This window comes from Bos indicus, chromosome X (assembly GCF_029378745.1).
Source record: "Bos indicus isolate NIAB-ARS_2022 breed Sahiwal x Tharparkar chromosome X, NIAB-ARS_B.indTharparkar_mat_pri_1.0, whole genome shotgun sequence".
NCBI classification, from domain to species: Eukaryota; Metazoa; Chordata; class Mammalia; order Artiodactyla; family Bovidae; genus Bos; species Bos indicus.
This window is the reverse complement of record NC_091789.1, coordinates 114800497-114828476: the sequence shown is the minus strand read 5'-3', so window position 1 is coordinate 114828476 and position 27980 is coordinate 114800497. Positions and strand designations below refer to the sequence as shown.

The 27980-nt window shown below is 34.8% G+C and overlaps 1 protein-coding gene across 4 annotated transcripts in view; it reads left to right on the top strand.

Annotated features, from left to right (window-relative positions):
• Positions 1-27980, top strand: part of CFAP47 (cilia and flagella associated protein 47) — a 562308-nt gene that overhangs the window by 397107 nt on the left and 137221 nt on the right. For all 4 annotated transcript variants that reach the window (XM_070784977.1, XM_070784976.1, XM_070784975.1 and 1 more), the window contains one exon: positions 1055-1153. In XM_070784977.1, coding sequence (XP_070641078.1) covers positions 1055-1153 — 99 coding nt within the window. The remainder of the gene's footprint in view (positions 1-1054; positions 1154-27980) is intronic.

The following is a 27980-nucleotide window of genomic DNA, read 5'->3' as shown; positions in this document are numbered from 1 at the left end:
CTATATAAAATGTTCTACCTAAAGAAATACCATTCCTGTAATTCAACCATCTACCAATTTCTGAATCAACTGTATAGATGGCCATCATCATTGGATTCTGATTTATCCATACTGTGTTTATGTCTGCAAAAATGAGATATTTGGATAAATGCATATATACACACATGGTTCTGTTTCATCCTCTTACACAAAGGTAGAATACTGTATGATTTCTTTTACACCTTGCTAACTTTGCCCATGTCTGAAATCCTAATAAAATGGTTAATGGACATCTTTCCCATAGATTTTTATGACTTTTAGTACTCAGGTTTGTTTTTTTTTTTTTTTGCTACATTATTGATTATATACAACTAGTCTCTAGTACATAAATATTTTCATTATTTCAAATAATTTGCTATACAAATATGCCCCATGCATTTTGCTATACAAATAACATCTTTGTATATTTAAGATGTATTTCTACAAGTAGTATTGATGGGCAAAATGGTAAATATGTATACAATTTTACTGTATGTTACAAAAATCCCCTTCTTACCAGCTGACATCTAGTTCAATATGTTTATGATTATAAATGTAAGTGCCGACAAAGACTTGTACTTTTTATACATGGTAGCACTAAAAGCAAGTACTTATTATATAACCCATAAGCACATTTTGAATAATTAATTGATTTTTGTAGTGGTTAGTTTAAATTATTAACATTGCAAAAGTGTGTATTTATGCATGTGTAATTATTAACTACTATAATCTATTTTTAGATGGTGGACTCAAACATGATCTCTTTAGTATCTTTTAATTTGAATAGTTTAAATGAAAATTCTAAGAATTTATGAGTTGGGTTTATAAGTTGATTTTTGAATACTATAGAGAAAACCATTAATAGTGATGAATATCTGCTTCAGAAATGTCATTTAAATCTAATCTTAAACATACCTTGAAAAATGATCTGAAAATTTCCCATTAAAAGGAAATTTTGATTCTATTTCAGTCTCCACTGGTTTTTGTCCTCTTGAATGTGACATTGAAGTCTATCATCTCTTTATATTTTGATTAGGTGAGGAAAAGCCCAAGCGTCTTGTCATGGCTCAAATCTGGGACAGCTTCATGGAGGAGACTTCTGCCTTCAAGATTAGTGGTGTGACTCACACAAAAGGTATGGGATTTCTGCCTTTATATTCTGTCATTCTATATGCTGTCACATTTCAGAGATGATAACTATATGTCTTATTGTCTTAATACATATTTAATGAAAATGAAATATACAAGTTAAAAATTTTCACAAGTTGTTTTAGTACATTGACAGAAAAATACAGATAATATAACCTTTATGTATAGTCATCACATCTTCACTTTTTCATTCCATAATGCATGAATACAACTTGTAAAAAAATGTTATCTCTGAGATTTTGAATATTGAATGTCACATCACTTAATACATAAGTGTGTAAGTCAAAGATTTTGGAAAATTAAAATCACCTAGTGTGCTAAATTTGCTTACACTTATGAAAAATAATTCCGTCTTTGCAAAGCTGACAATTCTGTGAAAATGTATTATAGAGTGCGTATATATTAGTCATCCCATTTGAATATTGATGAATAGGAAAAAATTATAAGGCATAAGAAATAATGAAGTTGCTTAAAAATCTAAAGCTCACAAGCTATGACTTTGCTTAAAATATTTTTAATTGAAAAAAAATAATCTTCATAATTATTGTAAATATGATAAAATACAGATTATCTTAATTAATTTAAAAATAATGGCTACAATTAGTAACTACTACTGACATTTAAATATAAGTAGGTTCATGACCTTATTTTTACTCTAGTCATTTATATCAGCATTCTGAATCTTATTAATTTATTTCATTTGATACAACAACTCCATGTTTTAGGTGTTATTCTTATTGAATCAAGGAGATTGCAGTTCAGAAAAATTAACTTACACATCAAAACAGTTATTTGCTAACAAAGCCAGACTACTGTATGTCTGATATCAGCATCTTTGTTTTCTGTTTCTTTGCAATATATTGAAAGAAGTATGAACTGCAGTTCACAAAAGAGAAAGTACAGATGGCCAAACAATGACTAAAAATAAGTTCGGGGTCACTAATAGTCAAATAGATGTTAATTAAATTGTAGCTATCTAAGTTTTCTTTTTCCTTTCTTTTATAAAAAAATTTTTCTGTTTCAATGAAATAGGAACAAATACGGATTGTGTGTGTGTGTGTGTGTGTGTGTTTAGTTACTCAGTCATGTCTGACTCTTTGCAACCCCATGGACTATAGCCTGCCAGGTTCCTCTATCCATGAGATTTCCCCTGGCAAGAATGCTGGAATGGGTTACCATTTCCTTCTCCACAAATACTGATTAGGGAAGTATAGAGACACAAGAGATGCGTTTTTGATCCTTGGCTTGAGGAGAGCCATTTCCTGGAGCAGGAAATGGCAACCCACTCCAGTTTTTCTTGCCTGGGAAATCCCATGGGCAGAGGAGCCTGGCAGGCTACAGTCAATTGGGTCACAAAGAGTTGGATGCAACTGAGCATGGATCACTAAATCATTACATAATTGTTATAGCTTACAGTGATTGATGTCAGATTCATGATCTCTGAAGAAGAGAGTTTAGCTTCAGGATCAGGGACAGGCTTGATCACTCAGAGTTCTTGTGTGATAGAAGTTTTATTACGGTGAAAAAAGACAGAGAAAGCTTCTAACATAGACATCAGAAGGGGGTCGGAGAGTGCCCCCCTCTCTAGTCTCAGCAAGGGAGCTATATACTTTTTCAGTTGGTTATTACAGTAAATCAAAAGAATGTCTCAAGGTTGTAAAGGTCTTATCAGACCCACTCTCACAACATACAGTTTAAGATGACAAGAAACATGTCCTTGAACAGGATATGTTGTTGTTATATAATCATTGGTACAGAGTTTAAGGCAAAACATATCCTTGAGCAAGATGGGTTGTTTTGTTGTGTAATCATTAGCTCTGGCCTTAAAGAAAAAAAGAAAAAATTTACGTGATTAAGATGAAGGGATGTTAAAAAGAAAAAAGTTTGTCCTTTTCTCCTCCTCCTCCCCCTCTTCCCCCCGCCACTCCTCCTTAGAGGAGGAGGACTTCTTATCAGACCCAGACTTCTTATCAGCCTACCTGACAATTAACTCTCTCAGTTGCTGAAAATCACTTTGTGTAATGTATATAAAGAAGCTTAGAAATTAGCACTTTTTTGACACAGTAATTCCATTTCTGATGAGATATTTTCAAGAAATAACCAGAAGATGGATTATTTACTCACAGAGATGTTTGATATTGAGTTATTTATAACAACAAAAAAAATTAGAAACCACCTTAATGCCAAATAACAACTTTGTTTTTGTAGTAACTATTTATATGTCTGCTTATATTTCAATTTTACCAACTCATTAATATGAGACATTTTCTTCCTTTTACATTTCAATTGATTTTACACTTTCAAAGCCTTTGTACATTGTAAATAGGTTGAAAATTTACCTCTATTTTCTTTTTTCTTCTCCTTTGTTTATAATGTGGAAGGAGTTACAGGTAGGTAGGCATCTTTTTCATTTTCTCCTTTAATTTATCCAGATTTTGGTTTTTATACTATGAAATTACAGTCTAATTTGATCCCCCCTTAAGAGGCAAGATTTCTATCTTTTAATTAAATGATAGTTATTATTTTGTTGTTATTTATTTTTGCAATGTGATATTCTATATTCAGATCATGTATACTCTGCTACACAGATCTGTATTTCAGGTCTTTGCCCAATGCCATACAGTTTAAACCCTACAGGTTTATGTTTTCTTATTTTATTTCAATTTTCTCATTGTCAATTCAATCATTCCTTTCCTTTTATCATCTCTTTATCCTTCTAGAAAAAAAATTAGAACAACTTATAAACGAGTTCTGAAAAGTCCCAATAAACACCTGGATTTAAATTACATTAAACCTATAGACAAATTTGAGGGGAACTGCATCTTTATAATATTTAATCTTCTTATCCAGGACCAATCATTTCCTTAATATTTTTGAGTATAGTATTTATAAATATTAATGAAGTCTATTTTTGCTTGAAAAAAACCAAGTTTCCATTGGCAGTACTTTTATTTAAATAATACAAATATTGTGTAAAGGTGGTCAAAAGGTAAAAAAATTAATAAAATGGCAGGGAATCATTCACTGTAAACATAGAGTTGAATATGGAGATTATGGAAATTATTGTTTCTCTTACCAGAGTCAGCAATCTTATTGAATTAGTTTATAAAATTTCCATCTTTTTCCTAATTTTGAACTATTTTATATGGAAATGACTTTGCTTATTTTTTTTAATGCTTCTTTTTTTTTTTTTATTCCTGGGTCATTATTCTGCAGCAAGTTATTTTTAAGATATTTTCAAATTAAAACCTAAATAATCCACTAGGAATTATATATAATTTATATTGTTAATGCTATCTTCAAATGGTTTTTAAATTTAATGCAGTCTTCTGCTGGATTTTTCATCTAACAGTGGACACCCTGTCTGTGCAATGGGTTGAAATTTCAAAATATATTCCCTGCTTCTCTATATAATAAAATTTCCAAAGAGGATTGTTTATTTTCAAGAAACTTTCTGTTTGTTCTGATATTCTTGTATGATATAATATTAGTGTTAAGGATGTCCCTGATGAGTTGGAGAACATAAAAACTAAGAGTACAACAGAAATGGGATCTCTGTTTCTTACAGTGCTATTGGCTTTTTAAAGACTTTGGAATTCTTTGACTGTATTGCAAAAATTGCCTCATATACCATATAAAGCATTTGTAGCCTTAAAAATAAGTCTTTCTACATCTGCATGCTTCAGATGAACTGACTGAGTGGCGAGGTTCTGAACTTGCATTGTCCAGTCTGCCATGTAATGTGACAGTACATTCAGTTCAGTTCAGTTAAATGCTAGACATTAAAGGGAAACCAAGTAACAGCTGGTAAGACTAATATATATTCCTCAGTTGTGAATGTTGCTGCTTCAGTCCATGGTAAGCTTGTCTATGCATCATCCCAGTCACAACCTGATTTTACCAACATTTTGGTCTGTATAATGACAGAAGGACATGGATAAAAATAATTTTTGCAAATACTCCTCATATTAAATCATTTTAGTTCTTTCTAAAATTTTAAGTTCCTTTGCATTTATGAAATCCCTTAGTAAAATTGAATGGGTGGGTGAATGGATTGATAGATGGATAGATGGATGGATGGATGGATAGATAGATCGATAGATAGAAACCAAGGCAACAACCCTAGCCATTGAAACTGTTTTTTACATTAGATAAAGATGTTCACATCCATTTCATTCCTCAAAGAAAACTTTTTTTTTCTAGAATTTTTCTTCCTTAGACTGAGTTCTATACTAAGCTATAGATGAAAGGGAAAGGGAATGGGAAAGTCACTCAGTCATGTCCAACTCTTTGCAACACCATGGACTATACGGTCCATGGAATTCTCTAGGCTAGAATACTGGAGTGGGTAGCCTTTCCCTTCTCCAGGGGATCTTCCCAACCCAGGGATCAAACCCAGGTTTCCTACATTACAGGTGGATTCTTTACCAGCTGAGCCACAAGGGAAGCTATAGATACTAATAGCTAAATACTTCATTTTGTTTTTAGTAGTTTCACTGTTCTTTTGTTATCTTTCTGTCAAAACTGGTAACAGGAAGTAGACAGGAGGAGAAAAAAAGGTCTTCCTGTCAGTGGAGAATCTTAACCTGCCAGGTTTTCACTTTGAAACTCATTCTTGTCTACACATCTACTTAGGTCAAGTAACCAAGAATGAAACAAGAGTATAGGTGAATTGTGATCTCAGAAGACATCCTTCTATAACGCTGAGACATGTATAAGAGTTGCAGTACTTTTTTTTTCTCTTTTACTAGTAAGTATTCAAATGTCACTTAAGGAAAATCAAGATTAAACTCTTGAGGGAAAAAAAAAAAATCTTAGCTGGAACATTTTCATGGATCCTCTGACTGTGTTAGTTAAGAAAAAGGGAGGGGGGCATAGATTAGCATTATTATATATCATAGTATAGCACTAGGGAGTAGGTACTACTTTACAAATCTATATATGTGTAAAGTTAGACCTAGGGCTTTAGGAAGGGAGCCACACTGCAGGAATAGGACATTAGACTTGCAGTGCGAGAATCTGTGTTCTGTTTGTTTGTTTGTTTGTTTTCTCCCCCTTGATTATTTTTTATTTTTTTTACTGTGATGTGGAAAAGCTGTGTTAGCTTGAGCTGGTTTCTGTTCTCTCCAGACCCTGTTTTGGAAATCAGAAAAAGTAGAAATCAATTTTACCTAATAAGATATTTTTTTTCCTGATAAGATAATTTTTGAACAAATGCAGTTGTGCATGTGATGAAATATCTAGACATTAAAATTATGTACAAGTATTGGTTATTAGTATTATTGCATAGGTGAAAATAGGTAAATGCCAAGATGAATTCCTGATTTTCTCAGTTTTAGATGAAATAGGATCTAGCACACTGCCAGTACATGCCAGGAAATATATTTCTAAAAAATGAATAAAGCAATAAATAGCAGTTATTTTTCTTCTGAAAACAGCTTTTTAGGTTAAACAGTTAGGAGAGAAATGATTTTAAGTTTCATCAACTACTCATTGATGAAAGTCTTGTTGCCTTGATCAATACCTTTTCTAGAAGAGGATATATTACAGAATAGTAGGTATCTATTTTTATATTCATATTTATGTTTTAAGAGTATCCAACTTTATAGAGTATATCAGGCTTCCCAGTGGCTCAGTGGTAAAGAATCCACTTGCAATGCAGGAGACCTGGGTTCAATCCCTGGATTGGGAAGATCCCCTGGAGGAGGAAATGGCAACCCACTTCAATATTTTGGGCTTCCCTGGTGGCTCAGAGGTTAAAGCGTCTGCCTGCAATGCAGGAGACCTGGGTTCGATCCCTGGGTTGGGAAGATCCCCTGGAGAAGGAAATGGAAACCCACTCCAGTATTCTTGCCTGGAGAATCCCAAGGATGGAGGAGCCTGGTGGGCTACAGTCCACGGGGTCGCAAAGAGTTGGACATGACTGAGCGACTTCACTTTCACTTTCACTTTCATATTTATATCTAACTATATTAAAAAATAACTCACTCTTGTTCCTCCTTTTGCTATCCCTAATCCTTTATATATTCTGTTCATTCAACATTTTAATTTAAAAACTCAGCAAATTTCTATTATTCATATACCACTTTCACAAATTTTGGCATTTCCTAGTATCACCTATATAAAAATTTACCTAATAGTATTTTAGTAGAAAGCAGTGTCACTTGTCATGAGCTGTACAATGTACTCTTTTCCAGGAACTAAACACTTTATATAAATATCAATTCATTTAGTCTTCACAACAACCCTAGGAGATAGATACCATTAATAGCACTGTGTTAGAGATGAATATACTGAGATGTGTAACTTATGCTGATAAGTTATATCCAGGATCACACTCACAGTATGTGCTGGAACTTGGGTTTGAATGTAGGGCTTGGACTCTTACCCAATTATGCAATTCTGTTTTAAACAGAAGATGGCTATAAAATGTCAGTAAAAATTAAATGAAAACTTTAAATATCTGTCCAAGTTTCACTCAGAAGTTTCATAAATGCCAGTCTTGCAAAAAAAAGTCTTCCTGGAAAGCAGTCTCTGAGAAGGAGGTTGGTGTGCAGGAAGTGTACTAGTGGGCAATATATGAGGATCTGCAGCACTGGGAGAGAGAGGATGAAACAAAGCTGAACAGAGTGAGGTGAGGACAAAAGTGTCAGCTCACACCTTGGCAAGCATTGAAACAAGGATAGCTCTTCAGAGTCTCCCCAGTTGGAGATGAGGAGGCCAGGATTTTACATCTCATTTCCTCACACCCATCCCTCCCACCCCAACCCCATCAATTCATCATGAAATGTAGTCTAATCCTGGAAAGGAGTTTAACTGGGTCAGGTGACTCTCTTCTGCTGAAGGCAATTCTCCCAAAAAGTTGATATCTAGGTACTGTATATTGGCAGTAATCTTGATAGCTTGGGGCATAAAGTCATAAAGATATATCTTCTTTTTAGTAGAAGCATTATTGTTCACTTTTCCTGATACTTATCTCAATAATTTTAAATATGATAAGATGTCAGAATCAAGGTTCATTTTATTCATTTTTTTGTTATTATTCAGTCGCTGAGTCGTGTCCTGACTCTTTGTGACCCCATGAACTGCAGCACGCCAGGCTCCTCTGTCCTTCACTATCTCCTGGAGTTTGCTCAAATTCATGTCCATTAATCAGTGACGCTGTCCAGCCATCTCATCCTCTGTTACCCCCTTCTCTTCCTGTCCTCAATCTTTCCCAGCATCGGTGTCTTTTTCATTGAGTCAGCTCTTCACACCAGGTGGCCAAAGTATTAGAGCTTCAGCTTCAGCATCAGTCCTTTCAATGAGTATTCAGTGTTGATTTCCTTTAGGATTGACTGGTTTGATCTCTTTACAGTCCAAGGGATTCTCAAGAGTCTTTTCCAGCACTACAATTTGAAAGCAATTTGTATTCATTATGTATACATAATTGTCCTATCACCACTTATAGAAAAAGTCATCCTTTCCTTACTTAAATTGCAGTTACACTTTTCTCTTAAATCCATTGACAGAACGCGTATGAGTTTTTTTCTGGATTCTGTTCCTTTCTAGTTGTCTGTTCATACGTTTTTGTACCAATATCATGTATCTCAACTACCATATGGCAAGTCTTAATATGTAGTAACATAAACCCTTCCAATTTTTCCTCTTCTTCAAATTTGTCTTAGTTATTCTAGATGCTTTGGACTTTCATAATAATTTCAGAATCAGCTAGTAATTACCAAACACACACAGGAGCACAGATATACACATGTTCCCTTGTGAGAACTTTAATTTAAATGTATTGAAACTATATGTTAATTTGTGAGCAACTGGCATCTTAGAAATACTAAGTTATTGAGTTTTTGAATCCAAGAATATGGTGTTTCTCTTCATCTAATTTATCCAAATGGCTGTCTACTATATTTTTTCAAGATTTATTTAAAAGCCCATCTTATCCCTACTGATTTCACATGCCAACATTATCATATACTAAACTGCCATATGTACTTCAGTTCTTTCTGAATTATCTCTACTATTCCACTGATCTGTCTTTTAGAGCCCAAATTACACTGTTTCAATTAGAGAGGCTTTATAATGTGCTTTAGTATGTATTGAAGATAGCTCTGTCATATTGCTCTTCCTTTCTGAGATTTTATTGGCCATTATTCCCTGTTTATTTATCTGTATGAACCTTATAATAAACTTGACTACCTCTAGAGAAAACCTGAGAAAATATTTACTGGGATTATTTTAAAGTTATAATTTAAATTGCAACTTTATATATGTAGAACGAAATGACATTTCTGTGATATTAAATCTTTGTATCAGTGTCATTTTATGTATTTTCACTAGTTCATCAGCTTTGTGCCTTCAAAAACATTTAAATTTTATTTTTAAAATATTTTTACAAGTGTTCTAATGGGCAAATCATGCTTAAAACTAATTTTGATCACCTTTTAAAAATAGTGATAGTATTGGCAATGTATCTCATTCTTTTTGACAAGCACAATAGAAAATATACAGTTTGTTGTCACATAATACGAAATACCTTTATGATTATTTATACTTAATAATTTCTTCCTTATTTTAAGTATAAAAGCTCACTATTATATTTTATCTTATTGCTTCCTAGATAACAAAGAGGCTTTACTGAAAGTAACACTTTTCTCTGCTCAAGAATAAAAAACCTTGAATCATTTTAATGAGAAAGATGAATATAATTAAAAGTGCTCATATAGTGACTATCACATTACTTTATTACTCATGATATTCCATGATGCAGTGGTAAAAGGATTAGCACACTATTCAAAACATTTTACACAATGTAAATAATTTCTGTAAGGGCTAATTAAATTTTATCTTCGATTTAAAAGAAAAGATTTAGAGCCTCAATTTAGATTGTTGTCTGCAGAGCAATCTCAATGTTAGGGAATCCTACTTTTGGTTAAAGATTGCTAGCAGAAAAGCACATAGAGAAGATACATTTAACCATGTTGCTCTATTTATATTTTTCTTTAAAACATCAGGCCTTTCTTTTTCCACATAATTGTCTATATCTAACTGAAACTAATCAAATATATTTTTAGTCATTTTCATGTAACTTAAAAAATTCTAATTTAGCTTTATTTAAATATAGATGTGTAGGTAGACAGATAAATGTTAGGTAGCATCCCCTTTCTTTGAAAATTAATGTCTCTGTTGTCAACATGATGCCATTCAGTTGACCATTGTAAGAAACCCATTGGGTTCCAGGAAGCAGAACTTTCAGACCTAACATTAGTGTTTACATTTGGCTTCATGTAAATTGTATTTTCATAACTTTTGCCCATTTTAAATGATATTAGGTTGTTTTACATCTGCCATTAATTTGCAAAACTTTTTCATGTCATCAGTTGAAAACCTTTTTTTAATTGAAGTACAGTTGATTTACAATATTGTTTCAGTTGTACCAGCAAAGTGATAGTTTATCATAAGATATTGAATATAGTTCCCTATGTACTATAAATACAAATATGTATTTGTATGTACAAATAAATCCTTGTTGCTTATCTATTTTATGTATAATAGTTTGTATCCATTAATCACTTACTTCTAATTTATCCCTCCTCTCCTCCCTTTCTTCCTTGGTAACCCAAAATTTGTTTTCTATGTCTATGCATTTATTTCTGTTCTATATATAGATTCATTTGTATTATTTTTAGATTCCACATGTGATGTCCTTAATATTTTTTTCTGTCTGACTTCACTAAGTATAATATTCTCTATGTTTATCTATATTGCTGCAAATGACAATATTTCTTTTTATGGCTGAGCAGCATTCCATTGTGTTTGTGTGTGTGTGTGTGTGTATGCATGCATGTGTGTATATGTCACATCTTCTTAAGCCAATCATCTGTTGTTGGACACTTGGGTTGTTTCCATGTCCTGGTTATTGTAAATAGTGTTCTATGAACACTGGGGTGCATGTATCTTTTCAAATTAGAGTTTCTATCTTTTCTGGATATATGCCCAGCAGTGGGATTACTAGATCATATGGAAACTCTATTTTTAGTTTGTTCTAAGGAAATTCTATACTGTTTTCTATTGTGGCCATACCAGTTTACATTCCCACCAGCAGTGTAGGAGAGTTCTCTTTTCTTCACATTCTCTTCAGCATTTATTATTTGTAGGCTTTTTGATGATGGCTATTCTGACCAGTGTGAAGTGATATCTCATTGTGGTTTTGATTTGTATTTCTCTAATAATTAGTGATCTGAACATCTTTTCATGTGCTTGTTGGCCATCTGCATGTCTTCTTTGGAGAAACGTCTATTTAGATCTTCTGCCTCATTTTTGGTTGGGTTGTTTATTTCTTCAGTATTGAGCTGTTTGTATATTTTAGGGATTAATCCCTTGTCAGTCACATCATTTTCATATCTTTTCTCCCATTTCATAGGTTGTCTTTTCATTTTGTTAATAGTTTCCCTTGCAGTACAAGTGCTTTTTTAATTTAATTTTATTTTTTTTAATTTTATTTTATTTTTAAACTTTACATAATTGTATTAGTTTTGCCAAATATCAAAATGAATCCGCCACAGGTATACATGTGTTCCCCATTCTGAACCCTCCTTCCTCCTCCCTCCCCATACCATCCCTCTGGGTCGTCCCAGTGCACTAGCCCCAAGCATCCAGTATCGTGCATCGAACCTGGACTGGCAGCTCATTTCTTACATGATATTTTACATGTTTCAATGTCATTCTCCCAAATTTTCCCACCCTCTCCCTCTCCCACAGAGTCCATAAGACTGTTCTATACATCAGCGTCTCTTTTGCTGTCTTGTATACAGGGTTATTGTTACCATCTTTCTAAATTCCATATATATGCGTTAGTATACTGTATTGGTGTTTTTCCTTCTGGCTTACTTCACTCTGTATAATAGGCTCCACTTTCATCCACCTCATTAGAACTGATTCAAATGTATTCTTTTTAATGGCTGAGTAATACTCCATTGTGTATATGTACCACAGCTTTCTTATCCATTCATCTGCTGATGGACATCTAGGTTGCTTCCATGTCCTGGCTATTCTAAACAGTGCTGCGATGAACACTGGGGTACACGTGTCTCTTTCCCTTCTGGTTTTCTCAGTGTGTATGCCCAGCAGTGGGATTGCTGGATCATAAGGCAGTTCTATTTCCAGTTTTTTAAGGAATCTCCATACTGTTCTCCATAGTGGCTGTACTAGTTTGCATTCCCACCAACAGTGTAAGAGGGTTCCCTTTTCTCCACACCCTCTCCAGCATTTATTATTTGTAGACTCAATGACTATAGTAAAGTTGCAGGATATAAAATCAACACACAGAAATCCCTTGCATTCCTATACACTAATAATGAGAAAACAGAAAGAGAAATTAAGGAAACAATTCCATTCACCATTGCAACGGAAAGAATAAAATACTTAGGAATATATCTACCTAAAGAAACTAAAGACCTATATATAGAAAACTATAAAACACTGGTGAAAGAAATCAAAGAGGACACTAATAGATGGAGAAATATACCATGTTCATGGATTGGAAGAATCAATATAGTGAAAATGAGTATACTACCCAAAGCAATTTATAGATTCAATGCAATCCCTATCAAGCTACCAACAGTATTCTTCATAGAGCTAGAACAAATAATTTCACAATTTGTATGGAAATACAAAAAACCTCGAATAGCCAAAGCAATCTTGAGAAAGAAGAATGGAACTGGAGGAATCAACCTACCTGACTTCAGGCTCTACTACAAAGCCACAGTTATCAAGACAGTATGGTACTGGCACAAAGACAGAAATATAGATCAATGGAACAAAATAGAAAGCCCAGAAATAAATCCACGCACATATGGACACCTTATCTTTGACAAAGGAGGCAAGAATATACAATGGATTAAAGACAATCTCTTTAACAAGTGGTGCTGGGAAATCTGGTCAACCACTTGTAAAAGAATGAAACTAGAACACTTTCTAACACTATACACAAAAATAAACTCAAAATGGATTAAAGATCTAAACATAAGACCAGAAACTATAAAACTCCTAGAGGAGAACATAGGCAAAACACTCTCTGACATACATCACAGCAGGATCCTCTATGACCCACCTCCCAGAATATTGGAAATAAAAGCAAAAATAAACAAATGGGACCTAATTAACCTTAAAAGCTTCTGCACATCAAAGGAAACTATTAGCAAGGTGAAAAGAAAGCCTTCAGAATGGGAGAAAATAATAGCAAATGAAGCAACTGACAAACAACTAATCTCAAAAATATATACAAGCAACTCCTACAGCTCAACTCCAGAAAAATAAATGACCCAATCAAAAAATGGGCCAAAGAACTAAATAGACATTTCTCCAAAGAAGACATACAGATGGCTAACAAACACATGAAAAGATGCTCAACATCACTCATTATCAGAGAAATGCAAATCAAAACCACTATGAGGTACCATTTCACACCAGTCAGAATGGCTGCGACCCAAAAGTACAAGTGCTTTTAAGTTTGATTATGTCTCATTAGTTTATTTTGCTTTTATTTCTTTTGCCTTGGGAGACTGACTTAAGAAAATATTGCTGTAATTTATGTCAGAATGTTTTGCCTATGTTCTCTTCTAGGAATTTTATGATGCCAAGTCTTATATTTAAATTTTTAAACCATTTGAGGTTTATTTGTGTGTGTGATGCAACTGTGTGTGCTCATTCACAGTTGCTCAGTCATGTCCGACTCTTTGTGACCCTATGGACTACCAGGCTCCTCTGACAATGGAGTTTTCCAGGCAGGAATACTAAAGTGGGTCACTATGACCTCCTCCAGTGGATCTTCTCAACCCAGGGATTGAACCTGCATCTCTTGTGTCTCCTGCAATAGCAGACAGATTCTTTACCATTGAGCCACTTGGGAAGCCCATATAATGTAAGGAAGTATTCTAATTTCATTGATTTATGTGTAGCTTTCCCAACACCACCTGTTGAAGAGACTGTCTTTCCTCCATTGTGTTTTCTTGTCTCCTTTGTTGTGGATTAATTGATCACAGATGTGTGGATTGGAATTCTTTGGGGCTCTCTGCTCTATTACACTGATCTACACGTCTGTTTTGTGTTGAAACCACATTGTGTTGACTACTGTAGCTTTGTAGTATAGTCTGAAGGACTATGCTGCCAACTTTGTGCCTTTTCCTCAGGATTGTTTTGGCAATTCTGGATCTTTTGTTGTTCCATATGAATTTCAGGATTTGTTCTACTAGTTCTGTGAAAAATGTCATGGGTGTTTTGATAGGGATTACATTAAATCTATAGATTGCTTTGGGTAGTATGGGCATTTTAATAATATAAAAGTATGAACATTGTCAAACAGTTTTTCTTCACCTGTTGAGATAATCATGTGGTTTTGTTGTTTCTTTTGCTGATATGATGTGTAACATTGATTGATTTGTATATGTCAGACCATCCTTGCAAACCTGAATGAATCCAACTTGATCATGGTGTATGATCCTTTTATATGTATTGTTGAATTGATTTTGCTAATGTTTTATTGAGTATTGTTACATCTCTATTCTTGAAAGATATTGGCCTATAATTTTTTTTTCTTTATCTATATCTGGTTTTGGTATTAGGGTACTGGTGGCTTCATAGAATGGATTTGGAAGTGTTGCCTGCTATTCGATTTAGAAAACATTTTTGATACATCCCTGGGAGATAACTTCTTTCAATCTATTATTTGTTTATTGTGTTTGATTATAGAATTTTCCCATAGGATTTTTTCTTTTTTTTGCAATTTTATCATTGAATAGCCCTTTCTTTTCTATTCTCTGAGTCACCTGTCTTGGTTAGAAAGATTTTCTCCTTCAAACATTGTGAAAATAGACTACTAATTTTTTTTTCTAACCTCTTGTAGAGTTTTAAAAAATATATTTAAATATGTAATTCATCTAGAACTTATCTTTATATTTAGTGTACAGGTTTTCCTATTTGTTTTTCCTTTAGCTAGATAGCTGTTGTGATCACTTACAAAATAATCCAGTGCTTTCCCAATGAATGGGAACAACATTAATATATAAATTGTATATTATATATTAATTATTTAAATCAATAGTTATATATAAGTTAATTTATATGAAGAAATATTACCATGATTATAATATATTGATGCATATTTGAGATATTAACTCCTTAATATATTTAATATTATATAGTATTTTAGTTAATTGATGCATATGTTAATAAGATAACATATTCATAAATACATACTTCAAGATTTCTTTATGGTCAATCTGTATGTTGTTTCATTACTTTGGTTATAACTAGCCAGTACTTTTTTTAAAATTTGTGATATTTATGGTGTGTATTTATATCTAATATGACTAGTCACTTTTATTCTCAATATGATATAGAAGAAACCAGAAATTTAGATGTTGCTTAAAAATAGCCCATCATCAGTGTATTTGGGAAGTAAGAACAAAATTCTATCATTGACTTTATTAAACCATCTTTAAATAGTAATTCTTATAGTTTTTTATGTGCTTATGGATAAGTACTTTATTTTTTCTTCTTATATTACCTGTCTATAGTCTTTAAATACTGACACATCATTTACTTTAAATGCTTATTTTCACAAAATGGTTTAACAAAATTCTCAAGAGAATTTTGTAGTTCCAACTCAATTATATTATTGCCAGTGAATGAAAGCCAAAATCCTTCTCCAGAATAAAAATATATGGTTTTCCTTGTTTTTAAATTATTATAGGTTTATATAAAGCATTATGCATAATCCTCAAAATGAGAAAGTTTATCTTTAAGCAATGTGAATTATATACCAGTGATGATTTGACAAGATAGTATTCTAATTCAGCATTAATCTAGACAATAAATGTAAAGCCAAAACTCTGTCTCAAAGCATTTTATACATGTAGAGGGATATACAGATTTATAGGATAATAATTTTGCTCTTATTATTGTTGCTACTACTTTCATTATTAATATTGATGTTATTCTAATTTGGAAATCCTTGCTATGATCAATAGAAGTTACATACTCAAAGAATTTGTATTTTAGAATATAATAGTTGTAAAGATAACAACCATGTTTTCTCAATTATCACTCCCTGGATATTTAGTGAAGTATAAAGCACTAGTATCTTAAAAGAATATATAAATAATTTCTTTCCAGTTAAAGTCCATTTCACCTAGAAATAAAACTGCTACATTTAAAACAGATTTTTACTAATGTGACTTTAGAAAATAAAGATCTACAGAAGAGAAATAGACCAAAATGGATTAAAAATGAGCACTTCTTTAAGTATCACTGTATAAACAAAATTCCATTATCATAAATACCATTAAGAGAAATATGTTTCAGAGAAAGTTTCTTTGTACTAAAATATTTTAATGACCCAGTAAATGGTTCATAGAAATAGTGTTTAGCTGATACGGTTACAATGAACTCAACTCTGCCACCAATTAATATAACCTTAGGCAAGAAACTTCTCGACCTTTTAAGTTTTCTAATTTTAAAAATCTGTCATTTGGCATTTCCATGTTCTGCTCGGTGATGTTTAAATGTTTAGCTTTGGCAAAAAAGCACTGTTCACAGTCAAAAACAATGAAAAGATGGGAAAACTGAAAGGTCATAATTTTTATCCCAAGGGCTTAAGATAAATTGACAGTGACATCCTCTTAGTAGCTTAACCCCCTAAAATTCCACTGGCACTCCAGACAAAACTGGAGAAACTTTGAAAAATTATCCTTTGTGGAACAGACTTAGAGGAGGCATGAAAATATTCCTGGACCCTCTTTCTTATATTGCTATGGAACAAAAGCCTTACCCTTCATGGTGAAGAACAACAAATATTGTTCTTGGAGCATAGGTAAGTCCTTAGAGCATAGGTAAAAACCCATTTCAGCTAGAGTAAGGTCAGAGGGGAAAACAGAAAAAGAAAAAACTTCTACTCTTGGGGGAGAGCAGGGATTTATGTAAGACATAGGGCAACAGCTAGCAGAAGAACAATAAAAGTAAGAAAATCACATCCCTCAAAACAGAGGATATGGTGAATGCATGACAATCAAGTTTAATTAGAACCACAGAGAACACTGACCTCACCACATCTACTGCAAGGTTAACAAGCAACTGTAACACAATAACACTGAACAGTTGCAGGAGGAAGACCCTATGTGAGGTACAGTGCAAAGGGAAGACCAAAAGCTGAGGGTGGAGCAGACATTAAGAAAAACTCTTTGGCAAGCTATCCCCACATGAACAAAAGTGTATCACTCTCAGTTAAAAAATATATGAGACAGATGTATATCCCCTTGTCAAATGACAAGGGGAAAATAACACGTCTCAAGAAACAAATCAATTATTAGACCCAAACTGTGACATCATACGGATGTTCAAACTACCTAAGAAGACATTCAAATTACTATGGCTTTAAGCTTTGAATGGAAAAGATGGACAGGATGACAGATTGAATTAATTTCAGCAGCAGAATGGAAGTTATTTTAAAAAATAACAAAAATGCTAGAAATGAAAATACAGAAGAATGAAAATACATAAAAAATGCCTTGATGGATTCATCAGCAGATTTGACACATCAAAAGAGAGAATCTATGATTTTCAAGTTAGGTTAACAGAAATTACAGTAACTTAGAGACAAAGGGAAAATATTAACAAGACAGGAAAAAAGAAACATTGAAAAGTTGTAGAACAATAACTGACAGCCTAACATGCTTATAATTGCAATTCAAGAAAGCAGAGAGATTGTAAGAATACCACAAATGAAGAAATACTTGAAAAGAGAATAACATTTTTTCCAACCTTGGCAAATGATATTTAAACTGCTAAAAAACAAACAACAAAAAGAAAACCTTGAAGGTAGCCAGATTTTCTTTTTTATAAATTTCTTTATTTATTTATTTTTGGCTGTGCTGGATCTTCGTTGCTGCACAGGCTTTTCTCTAGTTGCGGTGAGCGGAGGCTACTCTAGTTGCCATGTGCCGGCTTCTCATTGGAGAGGCTTTTCTTGTTGTAGAGCATGGGCTCTAAGCATGTGGGCTTCAATAGTTGCAGTACATGGGCTCAGTAGTTGTGGTTCCCGGGCCCTAGAGCACAGACTCAGTAGTTGTGGTTCACGGGCTTAGTTGCTTCATGGCGTGTGACATCTTCCCAGACCAGGGAGGAATCATACCCATGTCTCCTGCATTGAATGGCAAATCCTTTACCACTGAGCTATGAGAGAAACCCCAGAATTTCTTTTTTTAAAAAAGACATATTATGTAAAGTAGAATAAGGACTTCTGTTCTTAAACCATGCAATCTAGATGATAATGGTATGACATCTTTAGTGATTAAAGAAAAAAAATACTGTCGATCTATAATTTCATATCCAGGAAAATACTTATTTAAAATGTAGAATTATGGCTTCTTCAAGTCAATATACAAAAGCCAGTTATATTTTTATATACTAACAATGGACAATTGGAATTTGACATTAAAAATGTCATTTATAATAACAAAAAGCCCTGCAAGTATTAGGTAAAGATATAAAAAATTATGTATAAGAACTGTATACTGAATAGTGGGAAAAATTGACAAAAGAAATCTAATAAAGCTAAATAAATAGGCATGTTCACTGATTGAAGACCAGATATTGTTAAAATGTCACTGATCTCCAATTTGATATATAGATCCAGTATATTTCCAGTCTATTCCTCATCAGACTTTTTTGTAGGTATTGACGAGCTCATTATAAAATGTATATGAAAAGATAAAAGAACTAGAATTTCCAAAATCATTTAGAAGGAGGAACAAAATTATATACAAACTGACAGATTTTAAGATATACCTAAAAACTAAATTAATTTATACTGGCTAAACATAGGCATAGAAATCAAATGAACAGAAGACAAAGCTCATATTTAGATTCAAGCAAATATAATCAAGTGAATGTTTTGGGGTCTGGTCTGAAGAATTACTGAATACATAAATGGTATAAGCCAGGTCCACTGATGGATGAACAGAAGGTGAAAATTCAAAGAGAAAGGGAGTATTTGTACCTTCTCAAAGTAATTCCACAAAGTATTTATTAAATACAAAAGGGAGATACTAACTCTACATTGGAAAACCTGGAGGATATCACTTTAACTGATTAATAAAGATTAATATGGCCAGTAATAAAATATATCAATATCATGTATCCCATGATAATTGGACACTGAGAGGGAAAAATAATTTCTCTGATATTATTCCCCAAAATATATTTCCTTAGTCTTATCACTAGAAAATATCAGATAAACTCAAGCTGAGGAGTATTTTATAAAATAGCTTATCAATACTCTTCAAAATGTCAAGGCCATAAAAGACAAGGAAAGGCTGAGTCAGTAACTGAAGGAGACTCAAGGAACACAAGATCTAAATGTAATGTATTTGCATATTTCACCTTCACCCACACCCCATTGTTCAAATTAACTCATATTTAATATCAGTGGAGGTGGGAGATATATTTTCCCTACGTTAATACAGGAAATATAAAGTATGACCATGATTATATAATTATAATGAAAAGGAGTGAAGTATCAGGAAAAGTGATCTTTGATCTGTTGATCTCTGTGGCTACCAACCCATTGTTGTTTTCATATTTGAAGAAGAATTCCTAGGAAGAGCTATTTATACTCATTGCCTGTACTTCCTTGTTTAAGTTGAGGTATAACTGACATATAACATTATATAAGTTTCAGGTGTAACAACATACTGCTGTTGAGTCGCTTCAGTTGTGTCCAACTCTGTGCGACCCCATAGACGGCAGCCCACCAGGCTCCCCCGTCCCTGGGATTCTCCAGGCAAGAACACTGGAGTGGGTTGCCATTTCCTTCTCCAATGCATGAAAGTGAAAAGTGAAAGTGAAGTCGCTCAGTCACGTCCGACTCCTAGCGACCCGATGGACTGCAGCCCACATTGCAAAAAAATCACCACAATAAGTCTAGTTAACATCTATCATCACACAGTATAATGTTACAAATAAATATTTTTCTTGTGATGAGAGCCTCTAAGATATACTCTGTTTGTTGTTGTTCAGACGCTCAGTTGTGTTCGACCCTTTGCAACTCCATGAACTGCAGCACACCATGCTTCCCTGTCCTTCACTAGCTCCCAGAGCTTGCTCAAACTCATGTCAGTTGAGTCGGTGATGCCATCCAACCATCTCATCCTCTGTTGTCCCCTTCTCCTCCTGCCTTCAATCTTTCCCAGCATCGGGGTGTTTTCCAATGAGTTGGCTCTTTGCATCAGGTTGCCAAAGGCTTAAAAACTTTGAAATATACTGTAAGTTATTTTTAACTATAGTCAACATGATGTACATTACATCCCCATAACTTATTTATTATTAATATTTAGCTGGAAGTTTGTGCCTTTTGACCACCATCCTCAATTTGCTCCCCCATGTGTCTCCAACAACCACCAGTCTTCTCTGTATCTATGAGCTTGTTTTTGTTTTTGACCTCACATACAAAGTCATATGGAGAAGGAAATGGCAACCCACCCCAGTATTCTTGCCTAGAGAATCCTGTGGACAGCGGAGCCTGGTGGGCTGCTGTCCATAGGGTCTCACAGAGTTGGACACTACTGAAGTGACTTAGCGTGCATGCGTGCATTGGAGAAGGAAATGGCAACCCACTCCAGTGTCTTGCCTGGAGAATCCCAGGGACAGAGGAGCCCGGTAGGCTCATTTTAATGGATGTATCCAGAGAAGGCAATGGCACCCCACTCCAGTACTCCTCCTGCCTGGAAAATCCCATGGATGGAGGAGCCTGGTAGGCTGCAGTCCATGGGGTCTCTAAGAGTTGGACACAACTGAGCGACTTCACTTTCACTTTTTTCTTTCATGCATTGGAGAAGGAAATGGCAACCCACTCCAGTGTTCTTGCCTGGAGAATCCCAGGGACAGAGGAGCCTGGTGGGCTGCCATCTATGGGGTCACACAGAGTCGGACACGACTAAAGCAACTTAGCTGCAGCAGCATGAGATCATATGATATTATCTTTCTCTAACTTATTTTACCTAGTGTAATGCACTTGAGATTACTCCATATTGTTTCAAATGGCAAGAATTCAGTCCTTATTAAGGCTACTCTACATATCCCACATTTTCTTTATCCACTCATCAATGGGCACTTAGGGCATTTTGCAGGGTTCCCTTTTGTCTGCATTCTCACTAGCACTTCTTATCTCTTGTCATTTTTGTAATAACCATTCTAACAGGCGTGAGGTTATATTTCATTGTGTTTTTGATTTGCATTTCCTTGATGATTAATGATGTTGAACATCTTTCTATGTACTTGGCTTCTGTATGTATTCTTTGCAAAAATACCTATTCAGATATTCTGTCCATTTTGTGAGCAGATTGTTTTGGGGATTTTTTTTCCATTGAGTGTATGGATTCTTTATGTATTTTGAATATTAATCCCTTATCAGATATATGATTTTCAAATATTTTCTCCTATTCCTTAGGTTGCCATTTCTTTTTGTTGATGGTTTCCCTTCCTGTACAGAATATCTCAACTTGTTTTTTTCTCCAATTCTCAAATTCATTTCAGTGAGGATTTAATCTTGACAATTTGACTGAAATTGCTTTTATCTCAGAAATCACAACTCACATGTTTCTTTATCTGTAGGTCAGTGCTATGTCAGTTTATCTCTCAGTAGCATTTGGCATAGTTGACTTTTTTCTCCTTGAAATATTGCATTCACTTGGCTTTAGTTTTCCTTCCATGTCATTGCTCAGTCTTTCTGAATCTTCTTTTTTGTCTCTTGTCTCCTCCTAGAATTCTAGATGTTGGCTTCATTTAGGGCTTTGTCCAGTCTCTTCCCCAGTTATAGTATCTTCCTGGAAATTTTTTTTTTCAGGCTTGTGTATACCATCTACACATGACCTCTTAATCTATATCTCTAAACTTCCTTCTGAGTTTCAGCTGCCTGTTTTCATCTTCATATGGATATCTTTTAAGTATCTCTTATGAAATATTATTCTTGAATACTTATCTCATCACCTATGTTAATTTATTCCCCCAATAATTTTTTTTTTTTTTGGTTTAGTCAATGGCACCATCATTTATCCGGTTTATCTTTCCAAAAATCTAGGTATCATCAGTTCAGTTCAGTCACTCAGTCGTGTCCGACTCTGTGACCCCATGGACTGCAGCATGCCAGGCTTCCCTGTCCATCACCAACTCCTGGAGCTTGCTCAAACTCATGCCTATCGAGTTGGTGATGGCATCCAACCATCTCATCCTCTCTTGTCCCCTTTTCCTCCTGCCTTCAATCATTCCTAGCATCAGAGTCTTTTCCAGTGAGTCAGTTCTTCGCATCAGGTGACCAAAGTGTTAGAGCTTCAGCTTCAACATCAGTCCTTCCAATGAATATTCAGGACTGATTTCCTTTAGGATTGACTGATTGGATCTACTTGCATTCCAAGGGACTCTCGAGAGTCTTCTCCAACACCACAGTTCAAAACATCAATTCTTTGGTGCTCAGCTTTCTTTATAGTCCAACTCTCACATCCATACATGACCACTGGAAAAACCATAGCTTTGACTGGATGGACCTTTGTGAGCAAAGTAATGTCTCTGCTTTTTAATATGCTGTCTAGGTTTGTTATAGTTTTTCTTCCAAGGAGCAAGTGTCTTTTAATTTCATGGCTGCAGTCACCATCTGCAGTGATTTTGGAACCCAAAAAAATAAAGTCTCTCACTGTTTCCCCATCTATTTTCCATGAAGTGATGGGGCCAACTACCATGATCTTAGTTTTCTGAATGTTGAGTTTTAAGCTAACTTTGTCACTCTCCTCTTTCACTTGCATCAAGAGGCTCTTTAATTCTTCACTCTGTGCCATAAGGATGGTGTCTTCTATGTATCTGAGGTTACTAATACTTCCCCCAGCGATCTTGATTCCAGCTTGTACTTCACTAGCTAGGTATCATACTTTATTCCTTTTATTTTCTCATTGCAAATTTCCAGCCCATGAGTAAATACTGATAGCAAAGCCATAAAAATATATCCCATTTCCGATCATGTTTTACCACCTCCACCACTTTCACCCTAGACTACACTACCTGGACTATTGCAACTGCTTCCTGTATTTCAGTCTTATACCTATTTTCTGACCTCCAAAGAGAAGTCAGAATGATTTCTTATAAAATATAAATTAGATCGTATCACTATGCTATTTAATCCTTCCCGTGTTTTCCAGTTCCCCATTAGGAAGTGAGGTCAGAAACCGCCCCCCCACCCCCCACCATTAGGCAATCCATGCTTTTCCTTCTGATCTCACCATCTCTACTCTCCCCCACCCTTCAATGAGCTAATGACTACATCAACGTTCTGAACCAATTCCTATTTAAGCTTTTACATTGCTTACCCTTCTGCTTGGAACACTCTCACCCAAATTCTTATTTAACTTTCTGTAAATCCTTGAAGCCTCCATTAAATGTCACTTCTTTGGAGACATTTTCTCTGAAAGCACTCTCTGCTAATTCTCTCTCCCTAAATAATTAACTTGAAATGCATTATGTAACAGTTACCTATCTATTACTCTTCTTTTTCTCCACTAGAAGTGAAGTACCCTGATGTGCAGGATATTTTCTGTCTCATTTCCTACAGTAACCCCAGCAACCAGAATGGTTCCTTGCTCAGGCCACTTAGTTACTAATATTTATTAAGAACTACCATATGCTAAGATCCTGTTCTAAGTTCTGTGGCTATTGCAGGGAGCCAGACTGACAAAAATCTCTGTGTTCCTGGAATTTACATGCTCATGGAGAGAGACAGATAGTGATAAAATAGGACTGGGGGAGAAAATAGGCAGAAGAAGGCAATAAGGACAGTAATAGTGTTGGAGGTGCAATTTTGAATAGAGTAACTGGAAAAGTCCTTACCGAAGGGATAAAGTGAATGCACAAATTAACCTGCATTGATGGCTATAATAAATTACTGATAGAGTATTAGTCAAGTCCATATCATCTGTGTCTTATGTAAAACCATAGAATATTTAACAAATTTGTGTATTATGATAAACAGGAAGAGAAAGCCAGCATGCTAGAATGCCAACTGTATAATTAATCTCAGTATTCTACAATGTTTGACTGTGGTCTTCAAGACACAATATTGAGGAAATTAGAATGTCTCACATGGGGTTCAAAGCATCAGCATAAATTGAATAACATGCTGTGTGGCTTGGAAGCACACTTTTGGGTTTGGCCTACTTCATTCTTGATAACATCTTTTGTAGCAAGATATCTACAAATGCAAAATAATTTTCAGCCATAATAATAAAGTGCTTTTCTCAAGTATAAGAATATAGGTAATTGCTGTGAAATATTATGCAATAATTAAATTATACCTGGATAATTTGAGTATATTAAACATGCTGTCTAGTAAGATGTTAGAATATAGATTACTTCTTTATATGAATATTTCTTGATGAAGGATCTTTTGTCATAGCTCAGGAAATAGGTAACAAGTATCTGATAAATAATTAGACAACTCTAGAGCAGAGCTTCATCCAGAGACTGATAGTTCTAAGCAGTGGAACTAGGGGCTCAAACAAGGAAAAACGATCTAATTTTGTTTCACGAAGGAACTGAGTACCATAAGAAATGGAAACTCCTCATCAAATAGGGACTCCTTATCAGATGATGGGCTTCCCTGGTAGCTCAGATGGTAAAGCGTCTGCCTGCAATGTGGGAGATCTGGGTTTAATCCCCAAGTCGGGAAGATGCCCTGGAGGAGGAAATGGCAACCCACTCCAGTACTCTTGCCTGAAAAATTCCATGGATGAAGGAGCCTGGTAGGCTACAGTCCATGGTATCGCAAAGAGTCAGACACGACTGAGCAACTTCACTGGCACTTCACTGGCATCAGATGATGGGTTCAAATGATTGCTGAGAGGCCATCTCCCATAGACTTCTCACATAATGTTGCTACATTCACTAGGAGATTATAGATGAGAACCATTAAATTAGAACTCAAAGATTCTATCACTCTGTGTTGGTGACATTAATAAAAAATGATCTATATAAGTTTGCTTTTGGAACAATTATGCTAATTTCGATGCTAAGTTTAAAATACTTTCTCTTAAAAAAAAGGAACCCTTTTTATCTTATATGCTATAAAAGGCATAAGGGCTTCCCTCATAGCTCAGTTGGTAAAGAATCGGCCTGCAATGCAGGAGACCCAGGTTCGATCCCTGAGTTGGAAAGATACCCTGGAGAAGGAAATGACAACCCACTCCAATATTTTTGCCTGAAGAATCCCATAGACAGAGAGCCTGGTAGTCTACGGTCCAAGGGGTTGAAAGAGTAGGACACGACTTAGCAACTAAACAAGAAAAGGCATAAAAATAAAAATTTAGAATAAAAGTGCTCAAAAGTAAAATGAAAGGTCAATTATATACTTTTATACTACTTTTGAAAGACAACAGTATATAAGTTAGTGAAATTTTGTTTTGTAAATGAAATATACTCTTTCACATTTTAGTAATCTTATAATGTTTTTATGATGTTGGAATCAAGTATCAAGTGCCTGTCTTAGGGGAAACATAATAAAACATGCTTAAAATTGGACATTTATTCACATGCATGAGATAGAGAAGAAATCAAGCTAAGACTATTAAAGGTCACTGGCACAAAATCCATGGTATGGAAAAACATAGGTATGTTAGCTTCTGTGCAAGAGCCTCAAGAGATGGAAACTATAAAGTGTGAAGAGATGTCACAGTGGTGACAACTTCAGCACACTTGAGTCACTTTTGAGAAACTATGCAGTTTTTTAGACTTTGCATTTTTAATTCTTAGACTCTGATATGTGAAAACATGTCTTAAGTCATATGACCTGTTTATGTGTGCTCAGACATGCCCAACTCTTTGCAACCCCATGGGCTATAGCCCACCAGGCTCCTCTGTCCATGGGATTCTCCAGACAAGAGTACTGGAGTGGGTCGCCATGCCCTTCTCCAGGGGATCTTCCCAACCCAGGGATTGAACCCACATCTCTTGAGTCTCTTGCATTGGCAGGTGGATTCTTTATCACTAGAGCCAATGGGGAAGCCATTATAAAGAATAAAATTCCTGCTTTATGCTCCATAAATATGAAATCACATATTATGTTTGTTTTATATGAAATATAAAATATATGAAAGATAATATCAGACTCCAGTTGCAGGGTAGGCGTTACATTGTCAGTGAAGTTAATTAAAATCTTCTATCACTCCAAACCTTTGTTTAATTTAAAGCAAAAAATTCCAGAAATAACCTTGGTTAAGAAGAGTTTAAAATGAAAATCAATATGCATCTGTCAAATGTAATCAGGGCTCTATCTTGATATGTCAAAAATCCAATTACACATGAATTGAAATTGTTATCATTTATTCTTCTTCTTCTTTTAGCTGACACCCCTATTTATCTTTAAGTCTAAAAGTAAAATCAAATGGATGTAAGTTGTGATGGTCTCCATAAGTAGGAAAGAAGTACACAATCAAATCTCTACTGTCACCAGCTCTGTGGGCAAGTCAAAATTTAATTTTACAAAAGGATTAGATTTCTGTTTTTTCAGTTATCTCATAAAAGGGATATGATGAATACATTTTAGGAAAACATCCCTTCTAGGATTTCCTCATTTTGACCAGGCACAGCTATTCATTACCTTTTGCCACTTGTATTCTTCCTGAATTCTTATAGCTCTAATGGATTGCCTTTCCTGTAGCAAGTGGCATGTTCTAAAATCCCTAACCCCTCAATAACAACAAAGGATGCCATCTTTGGCATTTATCTTATTATCAAATATAAATGTTTCTGGGATCTTTATCACAACTTCTTATCAGGAAGAAACTGATAGGAGGAAAATACAGATGCTAAGACATTTGTCTTCCAGACAAATGCTTAATTCCTGAGTACGTTAACAAACTCAGCACTGGGCATTAGTTTATTTGTGAGAGCTGAATTTTGAGAATAATAAGCATGTATATAGTAAAGTATATGTTTATATACTTCAGTCTAGGTATTTAGAGAATGTCGAATAGTTAGTGGATTATTTTCAAGCCATTATGAAATCCTTACATGTAATGCATATTTACTAAGTTATCCATTCTTTTCTACCTCTGAAGTCTCATCCCCATAGTATGAGTATGAGATCTTACCACCACCAACTATCTTTCCTTCATTAGGAAGTATATAAGTATATATTTATCCTTCTTAATATCCGTTACCCTGTGAACACCTGTTGTTCCAGGTCATCCCTCATTCTCAATATTCATATCTCCAATGGCAGTGTATATCCCCCACCTTTTTTTTTTTTAAACACAACTGTGACTCCTTTCCAAATCCTAAAACTTGGCCACATCATCTTGTAGAATCTGTGGTCTATTGTAAGGAAAATATCCTCTATCCTAAACCTGCTTGGCCTGTTTATCTTTCTTGCTGTTTACTCCCTATGATAAACACAATAAAGACTCTTGGTCATTCCCTCACCCATGACTTATTCTGATGATTCCCCATGTGGCCCTGCATGGCATGCCATGCTTCCTGTTCCTAGGGATAGGTGACTTTAAAACTTCTTCCTTCATGACAGTCATTTCAGTGTCTGCATGTCCCATCACGCCGCTGCTGCTGTTCAGTCGCCGTCATGTCCAACTCTTTGCAACCCCATGGACTGTAGCCCACCAGGCTCCTCTGTCCAGGGGATTTCCCAGGCAAGAATACTAGAGTGGATTGCCATTTCCTCCTCCAGGGGATCTTCTCAACACAGGGATCAAACCTGCATCTCCTGCATTAGC